General features: G+C 34.7%; 1 protein-coding gene across 3 annotated transcripts in view; it reads right to left on the bottom strand.

The window, feature by feature from the left end:
• The window catches only part of LOC128188213 (DNA excision repair protein ERCC-6-like), a 28,061-nt gene that overhangs the window by 6,719 nt on the left and 4,621 nt on the right, over positions 1-16,721 (bottom strand). For 2 of the 3 annotated variants that reach the window (XM_052859128.1, XM_052859127.1), the window contains exons 11-28: positions 16,299-16,651; positions 15,793-15,856; positions 15,394-15,608; positions 14,973-15,157; positions 14,752-14,877; positions 14,485-14,647; positions 14,004-14,129; positions 13,737-13,829; positions 13,402-13,568; positions 13,240-13,257; positions 12,500-12,605; positions 11,756-11,874; positions 11,207-11,420; positions 9,947-10,060; positions 9,619-9,667; positions 7,241-7,430; positions 1,380-1,528; positions 684-793 (exon numbers count right to left, since the gene is read on the bottom strand). In XM_052859128.1, coding sequence (XP_052715088.1) covers positions 684-793; positions 1,380-1,528; positions 7,241-7,430; positions 9,619-9,667; positions 9,947-10,060; positions 11,207-11,420; positions 11,756-11,874; positions 12,500-12,605; positions 13,240-13,257; positions 13,402-13,568; positions 13,737-13,829; positions 14,004-14,129; positions 14,485-14,647; positions 14,752-14,877; positions 14,973-15,157; positions 15,394-15,608; positions 15,793-15,856; positions 16,299-16,651 — 2,561 coding nt within the window. The remainder of the gene's footprint in view (positions 1-683; positions 794-1,379; positions 1,529-7,240; positions 7,431-9,618; positions 9,668-9,946; positions 10,061-11,206; positions 11,421-11,755; positions 11,875-12,499; positions 12,606-13,239; positions 13,258-13,401; positions 13,569-13,736; positions 13,830-14,003; positions 14,130-14,484; positions 14,648-14,751; positions 14,878-14,972; positions 15,158-15,393; positions 15,609-15,792; positions 15,857-16,298; positions 16,652-16,721) is intronic. The other variant, XM_052859129.1, reaches the window with a different exon arrangement.

Raw genomic sequence — 16,721 nt, forward strand, 5'->3', positions numbered from 1 at the left:
TAACAGCACAATTTCATAACAGTTTTAAGAGTGTTGTTATTAAGAGTTTTTAATCATTTAAACAATTTACTCCAATTAGTTTGCACTTCAATAACTTAAAGTTCAACTTAATACAGAAATATATGCAGTCCTAAAACAAGAGATGTTTGTGAAACACTTATGCCACCCTCCCTTAAAGACCTCTTTGAAGAAAACAAACGGAAAATGCAAATACTTGGAATTTTTCTAAGTCCAAGGGACATAACGCTGTCAAAAATAGCTCGATTGTACCCAAAATCAAAGTTGACCTAGACATTATTATGATAAATCTGTATACCAAATTTAATATCACTACATTTAACCTCTGCAAAGTAAATGAACGGAAACTGCAAATAATTGAAATTTTTCTAAGTCCAAGAAACATAACATTGTCAAAAATTGCACGATTGTACCCAAAATCTAAATTGACCTAGATATTTTTATGATAAATCTGTATACCAAATTTCATTTTCATACAAGCAACCTCTGGGAAGAAAATGAACAGAAACTTGGTGGACCTACTGACCAACAGAGACAGATGGACAGCAGCAAAGCAATATACCGGTACCTCCCCTTCTTCAAAGGAGGGCATAAAAAATAGACTAGATCATGATGTAGATGAGATTCTCTATGCTTTGTTGTGTTGTAATTCATTTGATACTCACTCTGTGCTGTATGTAATCTGTCCCAGGGTCCACTTCAGCCTCACCTTCGTCCTCAAAGTCACACTTCTCCTGAGTAAACATCAGGTCATGGTCACTGATCCCAAAGATATCTATAGCACACAAAACTGGACATGTTTAATATGTCCATAGGAATTTTGTTTTCACATAGAAATCATGAATTATCTAAATTACTAAATACTTCTGGGAATTTTTGAAAAGATGAGGTGAAAGTTCTCCTTCAACTAGTTTTCATTCTACATTGCTATAATAAGCCAGTGAGTATGCTATGGGAGCACACACTCATTGTTTTACTGAAGAGTACAGTAACCTGATGTGGAAACATACTAATTGTTCACTGACCACATGAGTGCAGGAAAGTAATGTGAGCACACTCAATGTTCAACTCACCAAGTGAGTACAGGAAAGCTGCGTGAGCACACACAATGCTTTACTAACCAAGTGAGTACAGGAAAGCGGTGTGAGCACACACAATGCGTTACTTACCAAGTGAGTACAGGAAAGCGGTGTGAGCACACACAATGCTTTACTTACCAAGTGAATACAGGAAAGCGGTGTGAGCACACTCAATGATTTACTTACCGAGTGAGTACAGGAATGCGATGTGAGCACACTCAATGATTTACTAACCGAGTGAGTACAGGAAAGCCGTGTGAGCACACACAATGTTTTACTAACCGAGTGAGTACAGAAATGCGATGTGAGCGTCCAGGGAGGAGTCCGTCTTCCTCTGCTGGCTGTGCATCTCCTCCAGTTGTTGCTGGGTCTTGGAGATCCGCGGGTTGTCCAGGGTAAACAACTCCTTCAGCTCTTGTTTCGTGAAATACCTACAATTCAAGTTGGATTCAGTATCTCATTGTTCATAAATAACCTACCAAAGCAGACTCTGAAATGCAATTAAAAAGTATACAGTACATGTTAAAAAATTAAATTTGTATTGAATGAATGTATTATAGAAAGTAATAAATGCTCTGTAAATATTTTCTTTTCTGTCACTTTTTGAAGATATTTTAATACAATATACATACATATCTTCTCAGTGAAATATGATTGAAATTATATGCAGATTTCTTCAATAACAAATCATTTATTTTTAATCAGACATGTTCAATAGAACAATAATATCTTATTGGGAAAATTTTACATCAATCAGACCACCTCACACAATTTTCAAACATTGTCGCTTGGGTATTATTTTTTTCATTTGCAATGCAAAATCCCCTCAAACATATTATTTTTATTTTTGTACTCACATTCTTTATTCTGACTATTATATAATATAAGTAACAGGAGGGGTTTTTCAAAACTTTGAATTTTGTGGATGTTTTCAAACTAGTGAACGAATATTACTTGAAGCTTAAGGCTTTTATAGATATCAAACAGAGCTCTCTAATGAAGCAAATTGTGATGCCTAAACATCTTGGAATAAAGTATTAATAGTTACTGCCAATAAAAGAGGGAATTTAACTACACTGAAAATTTCCCCCCTTTGATGTTATTGAGCATCAAATTCAATGTACCGTACACCCGAATTTTTAAAAAATTAAAAATCTAATATATTTATGCTTTGTCCAAAAAGAATGGTGTAATGTGGACAAATCTTTATTAACTCATTGTACATGTATATAAATAAATTTGAAAATTATTTTTTTTCCTAAATTACAGTGTATGATAGATTTAATCTTTATGAAATATTACAAAGTAAAGGTTACTACAATAAATTAACAATTAATCTTTAAATGCACTGAAAATGTCTCATTTGTGCAATATGACAAAATATGATTTCTTCATTAAATTCAATTTTTCACATTACTATTCTAATGCTATACTTTTCAAAACTGAAGAGATTTCTACAATTTCTAGAATGGCAAAAATATACTTTTGTAAATCTTTTGTCCAGTAAATCTTAATAAATACTGTATACTGTGGTTTCGACGATATCACTGAGTACCAATTTTTGTAGGTTAAAAAAAAATTACATGTTCATGAAATTATGGTACATTTTTAACATATTGTATTGATAGGATCATACTGACAGCATATTTATGCATCCTTGAAACTTTTTCTCATGTAATTTACTTAAATTGATGACTCTCATGAATTTTAATGAAAACACAATACATATACTAATGTATGACATATTTTTTTTTAAATTATTTTTGGGGAATGTGAAGGAAAGGGGTTATTATTCTGCACAAAAATTGTTTCATGTTAATCTTTATACTGCAAATAAAGTTATGAAATTAACAAATTTACACCTGACAAAATTTGGCTGAGCATATCAGTGCAAGTTAGTAAGGCATTGGAGGTTCTGAATGGTATCTAATGGTAATCCTGTCTAAGCTGCTTAGTGGGGGTGTTTACCAGCAAAGGGATTGGAAGTTACATCACTGTACACAAAAGTAAAAACTCAAAGACTTCCACAGCAAACACCCTTTATCCTTGTCTATATAATGCAATTGTAGGCAAAATTATGAAACTTTTTTTAATTCAAGATTATATTTTGTCCTCTTAAAGTCATGAAGTAAACTGTTCAGAAATATAATTACATGTAACGTGATTATCTCTATTAGTCTTTTAATAGATTAATTGAGAAACTCAAAAACATTGATAGCTATTGCTCAAATTAAGTTTTATTCTTAAGCAATGTTAACATGTGAGAAATAATTATGACACATTGTGTTAAAGTGTCAGAGTGCTTGTAAAACAAAAATCTACCCTAAACAACATCATCAGTACAGAAAAACAGCCCCTTATCTATCAATGTATCACAATGGATCTCCCTTAGTGAGGCCCAGAAGGGGCAGCTGGACAAAAACAGAGTAAGCAGTTAATATTCATCTAGGTTTACATACAATTCTGCTTGTTTAATTCAAAAATATGATTTTCTTTCCTTTCAAATCAAAAACATTTTAAATGTGTGTGCATTTTTGATTTGAAATTGATCAAATGGGAAAGAACTCTCAAATAATGGATATCTAAAGTAGCATTATAAATTGTGTTTATGGAATGTCAACCTTTTGTAATGTAAAATATACTCTTTATTAATGAATCTCATTTATGTCTGGCTTCTATAAAAAAAGAAAGTTTCTTTGGTAATATGTATGAGGTAAAACCAAAGAATATGCAAATTTGTCAGTACAAATTACTTCCCCTGTGGGCCTCTTTCTAATTACATTACATGGTCTGTCTTCTCCATTCAATTAGTATGGCTTGGGGGTAATGTAGCCAAGCTACTCTGACTGGTCAAAACAAAATGGGATTATGGGAACTGACACTTTTGCAAGGCTTTGTCTGGCCAGACCCAAGCTAACCATGGCAACAACCTACCTGTGCAATTATCTCACTATTGTCTGGCCACTAAACACAAAGGGGGATAATTAAGTTGTTTTTGTAATCAACAAGCATTTTTTATGAGGGCTTGGGCTGACTGATTTGGATTACAAAGAAAATGCACAGAAAAATACCCAAGGAATTAGGAAGAGGACAAAGGAGATTGAACAAGGAGAAGGGTACGCCATTTTGCTCAAACTTGTTTTTAAATTGCTCAAGTTTTTTCCCCTACCCTTTCTTTCTACACACAAAAAGTTTATTTGTGTTTGTTCCACTTGGAGAGGTGGACATGTTTTTAATGTCAAAAAACCAAGGTAAGATTTACTATCCAAACTTACTTGTTTCATAATGTATATTCATCATAGGTAAAGATAAACTTGATTTATCAAAGAATTTCAGGATTGAAATTGTTTTTATTTTTATCTTGTATAATATCACAGACTTATATTCCAAATTGTATATGCACACACTAAATGCTTAGTCATTTAAAAGTTGTTTTTTTTTATATCTTTAAAAAAAGCATCATACAGGGAGAATCTATGTCTCGTTTACTATTCTTTTTAAAAGAAAATGTTATTAAATTAATCTTATAGGTGACCTAAACTGATATATCTATAAATATATATATATACATACATATCTATTAACTATATAATTTCATAAATCTTTTTCACTTAAAACATCTACTTGTTTTGGCACTTCCATTTTCCAGACACTTTACATCATAAAATTGCCAGTATTGTTAGGTTAACACATGTCAAAATGTACATAGGGGTGTTTGCAGGGAGCAAGCTGTGAATTTTATCACTACTCTGACAGCATGTAGAGCAAATTGCCCTACATGGGGCCTCAGGGAGTCAGGCCCTTTATCAAGGGCTGTCTCAATAGCCCATTCTTGTAAGTGATAAGCTTGATCAGAACACCTGTGTAAACTTTTCTCTATAGGATCAAAGAAGCAGTTGATAAAAAAGATATTTGCCAGTCTGGCATTAAGCCTGTGGGTGTTTATTTAACAATTTCTTAGAAAATCAACTTTCGCATTCCACACATTTTTGCTCAACCTTTGTTATAGAACAACCCTCTGTTGGCCATAAAAACATTAAAAAATTATTTTGATAAATTAAATTTTTACCTAGTATGTAAACAAAAATACAGAAAGGAAATTTTATTTCTGAATTTTATAATTAAATGTCATATATATTGACTTGAAGCCATCATTAGATTATGGCTTTGTTGTCTAATCATCAAAAGATTAGTTATACTTGAGTTATAAATATGAATCTGCATGCATTAGTTTTTCTTTTCATTGCATTTAAAATGACACAGCAGTAGAATACATTTTTTTTTTTTTTAAATAATTCTTTTGAAGATTTAAAAAAAAAAAAACATAATTGCAACATTCCATTCATTATCATATAAATATAATAGATAAAACATGCTGCTTCCATATTGGTTAAGTTTTTAGTTAATCTAGGTAATTTCAAAGATCTAAAAGACTTGCCGAGGCATTAGTTTCTCAGTATTGGTGCAGTGCATGTGTTGAGAGTAAAACAAGCACTTATCAATGCTGGGGCACTTGCAAGGCATCAAACAAAGAACTTAAACTTTCGAAAAAAAATTAATATTTGAAAGAGGTATTCGGTATAACAAACTGATTTTTTATTTTTTCATCCCATATTTTGTAGTTTTCAGACGGAGAATTTCTTAATTTTTTTTTCTTTTCTCCTTAGAACTGTCTTCTCTTTCTTTAAACTTCTGATGAAAGATGAAGCTGCCCCTGTCATCTTATTGGTGTTGGCTGACCTTTGACCCTGCACCAATGAGATGCCAGAGGGACATCTTGATCTGTTGACATCTTGTTTCCCTGTTTTCTTACTGGGCCATGTCATATCCTGCCATTATGTCTGGTGTCACATCCAGCAGAAAAGTGTGCACCAAACTAATGCCAGATCTATGACAAGCCATATTTCATCATATTATCACCTCTCCCTCCCTCACTCCCTTTATCTGCTCTTTTTGTTAGATGAATGAAGGAAATGTGGACCCTTGGCACAATGTTGTGTGTAGACTACAGCTTTCTATCTGCACCAATATGATGCCAGGCGATCCATGTTTTTGATTGCGCCAATTTATCTTCCACAAAACAGTTTCAGTTCTTCCTCTAACCTATATTATAGTATAAACTGAGGCAAGGAACAGTTGTTTTTACTTCCCTGGTATTTGAAATGTGCTGGTCAGTCAGAAATTAAACTAGCACTTACAGATGCTGGGAAAGTAGAAACATAACTCTTTTATCAGTACAAATGCTAATTCTGTTAGTCCTATTCATTCTGCTTGTTTCCCCTCCTTTATAATTTCTTTGCTATTTTGCTCTAATGACTAAAGGATGTGAAGCGTTAAATCCTCCAACCTACCCACCATCAGTCACGTGCTTGTGTGTCATCAAGTACTAGCACTTACTGATGCTGGGGATCTGATGAGGAAACTTTCTACAAAAAAAAAAATTCAGTCCAAGTATGCATTGATAAGCAATGCAGAGCTTTTGAAATCACCAATATTGTTTGTTTTTAATAAAAAAAAGAAAAACAAATAAAAAGAAAGACAGCAGAACAAAAACTTTACACTTGAAATAAAATGTAGTATTATGGATCAGAATTGAGGTAATGAAGGTAATCAGACCTCCTTATGTGACACATTTATCTGGAACAAACTGAGAGTACCTGTAGTACTACTTTCTTTTTGCAATTCACAACCTATTTTCATTTTACATATATGTATGAAAAACATACTTGGAACTAGCTCTTCTCATAAAAAATAAATATTTACTTAATACCATAATTAGGTGATAAAATCAAAATCAGATGGTTACATGTACCAGTATATACAAAATTTCTGGGTGTACATGTAGTTAAGTCAACTGGAATAAAGATATCTACATTTATGATGATTAAAAAGACAAAAATGGACAAGTGAAAACATCTGAAAGTAGAATTGTCAGTATACCACAAATGTCTTACCAAATTAGATAAATTATATAAGTATATTTGAGAACTATAAAAGCCCTAAAAATCATAATAATACATGCAGCAACTTTAGAATAGAAGGGTTTTAGGTTTGAATATTCTAAGGGCGATAACCCTGCATTTATTATATGGGGAGGGGTCATTAATAAACAATATACCTCCCATACAGTGACAATGGATTACCTGTAGGGGTTCTTGGTATTGCCGGTAGTCTGGCGTGTGATGGAGTCCTTGAATATCTGCCTGCGGTATATTTTCTCCTCAACAGTTCCACAAGTGATGAGGCGATAGATGACAACATTTTTATCCTGCCCGATCCTGAACACTCGGTCCACAGCCTGAGCATCGGTGGCCGGGTTCCAGCTGGGGTCATCTAATAAAGGGCATGAGGATGATCAAACAACTGATGTAGCTTCACTTAAAATGTTATACAGCATATTTACTGACAATATGAATGCTATTACATTTACAATGAATGAATGACTATAAAAATGTCTTAAAGGGAAAGGTCAGGCAAAAATAAAGAAGAGTTGAAATAATTATATTTACCATAAAAATGATGTCAACAATTATATTTCACTTAACATAATCCCAATTAAGCAATAATCACTGATTAAATATCAAAGTTTGACAAAATCATGGGAGCTGCCATTTTGATGCTCTTCACTGTTTAGAGTTAAATATTGTGTGGCTTATCTTCGGGTTTTATCGCAGCATCCCGATAACTTCCAAATGCCCAGTGATGTCAGCATACCCCATTCAGAGTTCTTATCAGTTCACCCATGTGGTCAGTGCCTAGGAAAGTTTAACAATTATGTGTGTGTAAATATGCAGAGTTCTTGAAATCTTTCGGTCCTGTCGGCAAGACCGATAAAAATAACCAAGGACCGATTACTTGAGGTTGCCTGTCAGTCCAAATGACCGGTAGATATGGACAGAGTAACTTGCGAAAATATAACTAATTTTCATACTCACTGAGGAGATCCGAACGCATACGATAAATCTAGAGCAGTTTTTCGCGGATTTTTCGCTCTCTCTAGACTTATTATACATTTTCGGAACACCTCAGTAAATATTACTTCCGTTGCTTTCGATAAGTTTGGCGAGTATTTCGTAAATATTGATACGGTGTGTTTTTAATCCCAAAAATCCCAATGTAATCATTTATACATTTTTTCGGGAAATAAGAACTCCGCTATCTGACAACCGAGCCTTAGTTACATATGTGATGTGCAGAAAGAGAACGAGAAAGAGAACAAGAAGAAAGTTGATAATGAGAGAGGGAAGGAAATAAAAATAATTGATGACGTGATAAATAAGAATGTTGTCAGGAGCCAGAATGTGAAAATTAGGAGAAATCAGAATAATTAAGGTAAAAATGAGAGAAATTATAAGGCAAATATACTTGTAGTTTTTCATCTTTCTATTGAAAATGTTTGGACTGATAGAAATCAGTCTGGACTGACAAACTTCTGATGGTTGTCAGTCCAAATGACTGACAGCGGAAAAAAGATTTCAAGAACTCTGAATATGCCTGCTTGTCAAGCCTTTAATTGCAAAATTAAGCAAGGAGAATGCAAAAAAAGTTTTTTTGTGATACCAAACCTTGCCAAAGATGCTGCATCAAAACGAAGATGCAAACAATGGATTACTAAATAAATTTAAAGAATGGAAAGTTGTGTTTTGAAACTTACGTTTTCAATACTAAAAAGCTTGTCGGCAGAATCTCTTAATTTTTTTCCACGATGTAAAAAAATTGGTCAGTTATGCAACCTATATATCCCATATTCCCAACTGTATAATCGCACTGTTTACAACACATGCATTCCTCCACAGTGGGCATGACCTCGCATTGTCCACAGGAACACCATTCCTCTAATGTTGGAATAATTGGACTTGATGGGTTATTATCATTAGCAAGATTTTCAAGTTCTTCCGTATATTCAGGTTCAAATGCATATGGTTCTATCCCAAATACATTTTCTTGCGCCATTCTTCCAGAATTTTGTTATACAATGTGTGGGTCAAGTTATAGAAATGGTATGCTGACGTCACAGAGATGCTATCATGGCAGCCTCCATGCCCTTGCGGGAGATTTAACACTCACCAGATAATTAAACCAAGTTTTACGGCTTAAGATGAGATAATGGGATAAGGTATACGGTGGGTGTTAAATACAAACTTTAGTATATCTATTTCACTAGAATTTTTTCTTACCTGACCTTTCCCTTTAAAAAATCCTAAAAAACACAACGACAAAAAAGCAACATACGAATCATAATGGATATTTCTTATGACAAAATTTGGTAAAATGTATGCTTTAAGGTACAATAACCCTCTGATAAGAGAGATAAAATAGACTTTTTTCCTTTATAAGATTGATCAGTCAAAAGACAGTTTCTGTCAGATTTTGCACCATAAGGTATTCTGAATGCATTTCAACCGTAATTTAAATTTCTTCTAAAAAATCTTAATGACCAATGTAAAGTTTTAATTGAGTAACCAGATGGATGATGGACCTAAGTAATCCCTATAACCTATTTAACTGAGCTTATACTCACAAATGATGACTCGGTCAGCAGCTGTCAAGGTCAGGCCAACGCCTCCCACCTAAAAATGTGTATTTATCATTCCTTTTCTGATTACAGCACAACAAATTACAGTCTGACAACAATGAACTTTATTTCCGTCAATGATGATTTGCAAAGAAATTTTTTTATCACAGATTCTGTATAATTTAGAGTTACGAAAACACTCTGTACAAGAAATTGGAACTACCTTTACTTAAAATTTGGAATTTCCATAATTCACGCCTCTAAAACAATGAAATTTATCTTCAACTGTCCATGACACTTGATCAGTTTAACTGACTAATATTCAACTAATTACTTGAGTTGTCAGAAGAAACACTGAGTAACTCATGTCCTCCTGAAACGTGGCGATTCGTTTGTCTCTCTCGCTCAGCTGAGTTATGGTGCCGTCCAGTCTCATGACTTTGTGTCCCTGTCAATAGTCAGTGTGTGTACACAAACCAAACAACATAAACAACATCACAGTTATATATAGCACTGTCAATCACAAACTATTGCTAGTTTTAATAAAAGATAACACTGGTCATTTACAGGAAAGCTTATACTTATCAAAAATGTTCTATTAAAACTGTGTTACAAGGAGTAAACAGCTGGATGTAATATATACATGTAACTTTCATAAAATGGGGAACATTTTCCTTAATGTTTATTTTACTTGTAGTTCTAACTCAGCTAACCAAGATGATATTCTTAACTGAACCTATATGTACCGGGTACATACTGTAGACATGGAAAACATTACAGTGTTTTTAATTTCACTATGTTCACAGTCAGACAATTTTCCGTGAACATTTAGCCACCATGAATATTGAGCGGTGTTTCACCATCTCCGTGTAGGCCGCCATTACAGATGCATGTGTGCTTGAGCGGAGCCAAAGTTACCACTTGTTTATCATAATCATAGTATATTTAAAATTTATTAAAAATAGCAAGCATGAGTATTACTTAATTTTATACAATTAATATCATAATTAAACAACTATTTATTATGGAACCTTCATCTCTGTGGCTCTATCGAAGCCAATTGTGAACACGGTGCTAATTGTCAGATATCTCCTTAGGGCAAAGACTCCTGTACAACCATGACGTTGTCTGCGATCGGCATTCATATTGAGCAGTTCATTTTAAAATTGATTAGAAAGGTGTACCGGTTCTTCTTTTTAACAGATTATATGTACATTTTTCCCCTTACTTTCATGCCCAAAATATCAAATGTGCATTACACCAGTGCTTATTATATTTGACACAAACTTGTTTTATTATTCTCATAGCACTTAACATGAATAAAGCTTTAATTTTACGTTACTCAGAAGAAAATAATGTAAATACATAATGCAGGTTCATCACTCATCAGATTTTTTTTAACAATTAGGATTTACCTTTCTAGGATAAGAAATCGATTATCCGTGAAATTAAAAACACTGTGAAAGGTACTTACACAGGAAATCTTGAAATTTTTGACAGGTAGAATTTAAGACGTTTCCAGTATTGACAGCATGATTCTATGTAAGTGTATTTAGTTGCTACTAGTACCTAGGTATGTTGACCTTGACCTTACCCTGTTGGTGATCAGCTGATGGATAATGTCCAGCATTTTCCTGGACTGAGAGAACACCAGACAGCGGTGTCCCTCCCGCTTCATATGGTCCAGCAGGTCCATGATGACGATCAGTTTCCCGGACTCCTGGATCAGGACGTTGTCCGGCATGTTTTTGATTTGATTGGCCGCACACTGATAACCCTCCTCAGACTCCAGGGCCGAGTCATTCAAGCTACAAACACATGGAACAAATGAATGAAGTCTTATAATAGTAACAGTTACATGTATTTCAATACAGTATTAAAATTCAAAAGAATTTCATACAAATTTGCTTAGAGGTGCATTCAGAAAACACGATGAAAAATGCATTAAGCAGGTGAAACCTTTTATGTCTATGAAATATTAAACAATTTGTTGTACACATCTGCAATGCATGTGAGTTCTTGGTAACAAAACATTATAACTGCACCTATTGGTCATAAAACAAAATCAATGTACCACACATCATATGACCCAGAGCTTACTTGATGCGATGAGAGATTTGTGCATTTCATGATTCTCATTTACCCATGTTCTCCATCCAGCCCCAGCTGGGCGCAGGCTCTCCTAGACAGTAGGCGGGGGTGGTCACAGATCTTCTTAAGGACAGTCAGTGCCACCAGTGGAGATTTCTTGGTCATCAGCAGCTGAAAGGGTCAAGGACACTCCATCATTGTTTAGTCAACAACACTGATGCAATAAAAAAAGTTAACTGTTCACATAGGCTACATGTATACATTGGGTTAAGTCTTTGGTCATACACAAATGTAAGATAATTTCAAAAGTTCACTTTTTCAGAGCAAGTCAAACTGAAATAGTTGCACTACTGTAATTATTTGGCTAAACTAGCTAGTAACAAGTCAATTGACAGATTATCAATCAATTCAACCATGTAACTTAATTTTTTGGAATAATTCAAGACAGACCCTTGAAAATGTCAACCTGAAAATGATCCTAGAGAAACAACTTAGACATTTACTGTACATGTGCATACAAAAATGCTACAGAGAAATGCCTCAAAAGATATCATAAATGAGAGAAAGCCTCTTGACTCTTCCAAAGTCTAATTTAAGATGAACTATAAAGGGATGCTTAAAAGCTGCTGATTTTTTTTATTTCCATGTTAAATTAAGCATCAAGGATCAATCCATATTCATTTACATACTTCTGTGTATATTTCTGAATAAAATATTTCTTAAACTAACTAGGATTTTTATTTTCAACATCATTTCCATTCTACATGTAACATCAACGATCTCCACGCCCCCTCACCTCTTTGACGGTATCCAGGGACAGGAAGTCTCCGTATATCCTCTGTTGGTCCGGGGTCAGGAACAGCCAGATGATAAAGTCATTCTTACGAGTCATGGTCGGCATTCTGGAAGGAAAAGTAGAATGTCAAATAACCAACATCTACGTGGACAAGTGACTAACTAGATCAATAATGTACTGTAGTACATTAGTTTAATAATGATTAAATTGAAATCACTTTTATTTACCGGTATTACTAATTTCAATCCAATGCACCAAAACATTATTTTTGTACATGAATACATGTATTTAAAATGTAGTAGTCACACTTTATAATATCTTATTTTGCGACTACCTTGAGGAAACATAATATTTTTTAACCAAAATATTCAAATTAAACATAGATATCACATTAAAGAAATCAAACACCAAAACTAACAAGCCTTTGTGTTTTGATCAAATAATAAAGAACTACAGAATTTTCTAATTTTAACATAAATAAAGTTCATAAACTCAGATACTTGAAAGTGCATATAAGATCAATATTTTACCGGAGGTTGAAAAAATTAAAAAGTTCATTTTTGCAGGATGACAATGTTCCTCTCTTTAGAGACCAATATCATTTGTAAAAGTCCTGCTGTTTTTATTTATATTATATTTGTACATCTTCTTGATGCTCAATTTAACATGGAAATAAAAACAACAAAATAATTTAAACATTAAAACAATTTCATGCAAATAACAAAACTTTTGCTACATACTGAAGGTCTTTGCAATAGCTGGAGCAAAATTTTCAGTTTGAGTAATACTGTAATTCAGATGCTTTTTATTTAAATTTCAATGCTGTTCAAGTTAAAGCCTCAATTTTACTTTTCAAAATTATTTAGTACAAATATAAAGCTAAGCCCCTCCCCAAAACTTACTTCAAGGTCCGGGTTGATGAGGAGGAATTCTGTCCCTCCCTGGCCTCATTGTCAGTAACTTCAGCCTTGGTCCTCCGTAAGAAATAAGGGGAGATAATCTGTTTTAAGCTTTCCGCCATTTCCATTCCAAGTCTTCTCTCATTGGCTGTGGCATCTCGCTCCCTTGCCTAGAATGAGTAAAAACATTCATAGAACATGATAATCTACATGTACATGCTGTTTGTGCACGAAATGAGCACACCCAGCTCAAGTTATTCAACAGGATGATGCCACATTTTGTATCAAAGTGCTTTTTTGACAAACCTCTTTATATGTTCAATGCATTAAATACATACCCTGGTTATTGGGTTCTCATACTCCATCTTAAAGGTTCTCGCAGTGCCTAGTAAAGTTCCTTGATGAACAAAGTCAAATAGGGACCACATTTCCTGATAAATCACAAGACAAAAAGTACATGTAGGTAAAGTAGGTATTTAAGATCATACAACAAATATAGAAGTTTTAAAATATCATCTTATATCTTCGTTTGGACTTAGAAGGAAAGCATCAAGCACTATTTCTTGCATACAGATATTACAGTGTACATGTTAAGATTGGGGTACCCTGAGGTTGTTCTGTATGGGGGTACCAGTCAGCAGGATTCGGTGACCGGCAGGGATCTGATGGACCCCCTTCGTTGTCTTTGTGGGGTTCTTTATCTTGTGACCCTCATCTAGAATCAAGTAATCCTGAAAAAAGAAATGTACAAGAACTCATTCACATATGTAATCACTTGCAGGTTTACACATACAACCATATACAACCATATACTGGCACCATATATAAATGTACATGAACCAGAAAACTTCAACACATTGCTTACTCATATCACCAATCTGTTGTACATATATATAAAAAGGTTGTACATATATATGAAAAGTAGCAAAAGCACTAAATTGACTTGAATTAAACACATGTAAAATGTATGTTTAAAATCAGGGTTGGACTAAAAATCAAATAAGTTATGATCCATCAAAATATTCAAGGCATCAGACCCCGGAAGCGATGAAATTCCCAACATGTACATGTATATAAATTGATTACCCATCTGAAGGGCCGCCCATCCTGCTGACTCATCATCTCCCAGCTGGTCACCACCAATCCATACGAGGTCAGTAACACTCCTCCCTTCCTTCGAATCTTGGCCAATGATCGCTCCTTTTCTTTCTTTGACCCGTGATATGATTCCACTTTAATGCCTGGTGCCCTTAAAAAATAACAAAATAATTCATCTACATGCATGAAACATGTACATGTAACAGTACATATTTTTAAAATGAAATTCATTACCCAGTGTCATAAAACCCATACCATTTCCCAAACTCCTTTTCCCAGTTCCCGATGACAGATACTGGCATTACGATCAGCACGGAGTGGACTTTCTCCATGTCAAACAGCCCCGACAGGAACGATATCACCTGAATCGTCTTACCCAACCTACAAACACCAGAGGTCAGTGATCATATCTACCCATATTGCCACTATATTAATTTTATACTGTAACCAGCAATGGATCATCATTTCTTACACACCCCATGTCGTCACCAAGTATCCCTCCCTTACGCTTCTGATGAAGCCCCCACATCCACAGCACCCCCTGCTTCTGGTGGGCATACAGGTTCTTCTCCAGGTCCTTGTACAGGTAGAAGCCCTTCCCCAGGGGAACCATTCCTCCATTCTCACCCTCCTCTTCATCATCATTACTAGCAAGGTAGGACTGCAAAAGTAGAGATATTCATTTGAACCATGAAATCTGATTGGACTTTGAAAATAATACTCATAAGAAGTTTTAAATAATAACTTGTGTAAAGCAAAGGTAAAGTTGAAGTCATCCTCCTTTTTATGTACCGGTACATGTACCTATGCAGGTACACACAAACCTTGAGCTACAAGTAAGTAGCTAATGACAAATGCAAGTACATGTTGTTTAAATCCCAGAAATTTTTAGTTTACCTCCATTTTTTGTATTCTCTTTTCAAGCTTGTCACTGAAGCAGATTTTTAGGGCTTTTTTATTGCACTCCAGGGCCTCTTTGATCATTCCATCTGTGGCCAGCCTTTTCGCCTTCATCACAAGCTCATTATATTTGCGCTGTTGGTCCACAGACAGAGCTCCTGATTGGCCGTTTCCGGACGGTCTTCTGACAGGAGTGTTCTCTTTGATTCTTCCTGCATTACAAAGTACAATGTTGTAAATCATCATTCTTTTGATAAACATAGAGGCTTTCACTCATGTCTTTGTTATGTCAACAAATCATTTTTTTTTGTTATGCCTCATGATTATAAAATATACTTTATTCTATTCAATACTTACGAGGGTTTTTTTGGTGCAGAATACAGATTTTAAACTTACTTGGGGAATTTGCAATGTTCACATTACTGGTTTCCTGTGAAGTCTGTGATTCTTTCAGAAAATTCTAAAATAAAAAAGTTGATTTTCAGTAACACAAAAAATATCATTATCATCATAGAGGTATATACAAGTAAGAGTACATGTGGACATGATGGCTCCATTTTACTGCCTTCTAAACTTTTGCATAAGTCTCTGGGAGCTTCTATATCATAACAAAATCACCAAAGAAATGAATAAATTCAGAGAGTAAAAAACCACATGCAAACTGTAGAAAAATTATCTAATCAAGAGCATATATCTATATCATGAATGAAAAGTGTACAAATTTTCAGAAAAAATCCATGCACTATTTCATTAGAATTGGTCCACAAAAAAATCATGTCTACAGAAAGACAGCCTAACAGACAGACATGGTGATTCCGAAGTACCCCCAAACTTTGTTTGCAGGGGGTTAAATAAGTTTGTCTCCATAATAGACTTGTTCATCGTCTATCAGTTGACCCAACCTGTAACTTGAGGATCTTGGCCTGTAGTTTGTTGCTGGGGTAGATCTGGGAGGCTTGTCTGTAGGACTGTAGCGCCCCGGCTGCCTCTCCCTGCAACATCTGTTCCTTGGCTTTAGACACCAGGGTGGCAAACTGGATCTGGTCATCCTCACTAAGACTTGTGACATCCGTGGAGGAGGGAAGGGCACGGCCTTGAAGTGGGGTGGTTCCTGGAGGAGGGGCTCGGTCTTGTAGTGGGGTGGTTCCTAGGGGAGGGGCTCGGTCTTGTGAAGTGGGGCTGTGTTGAGGAGGAGCAATGTGGTCAGATGTTTGTACTGGTTTGTCACATTCCATTTCTGTATCTAAAGTCTCTCCTGTAATCATCAAAAAAATTTAATTTCATGAGAAATGATTTTCAAATGACAATAAACATGGTTCTTTCTT

The sequence above is a fragment of the Crassostrea angulata genome, chromosome 6 (assembly GCF_025612915.1).
Source record: "Crassostrea angulata isolate pt1a10 chromosome 6, ASM2561291v2, whole genome shotgun sequence".
Taxonomy (NCBI): domain Eukaryota; kingdom Metazoa; phylum Mollusca; class Bivalvia; order Ostreida; family Ostreidae; genus Magallana; species Magallana angulata.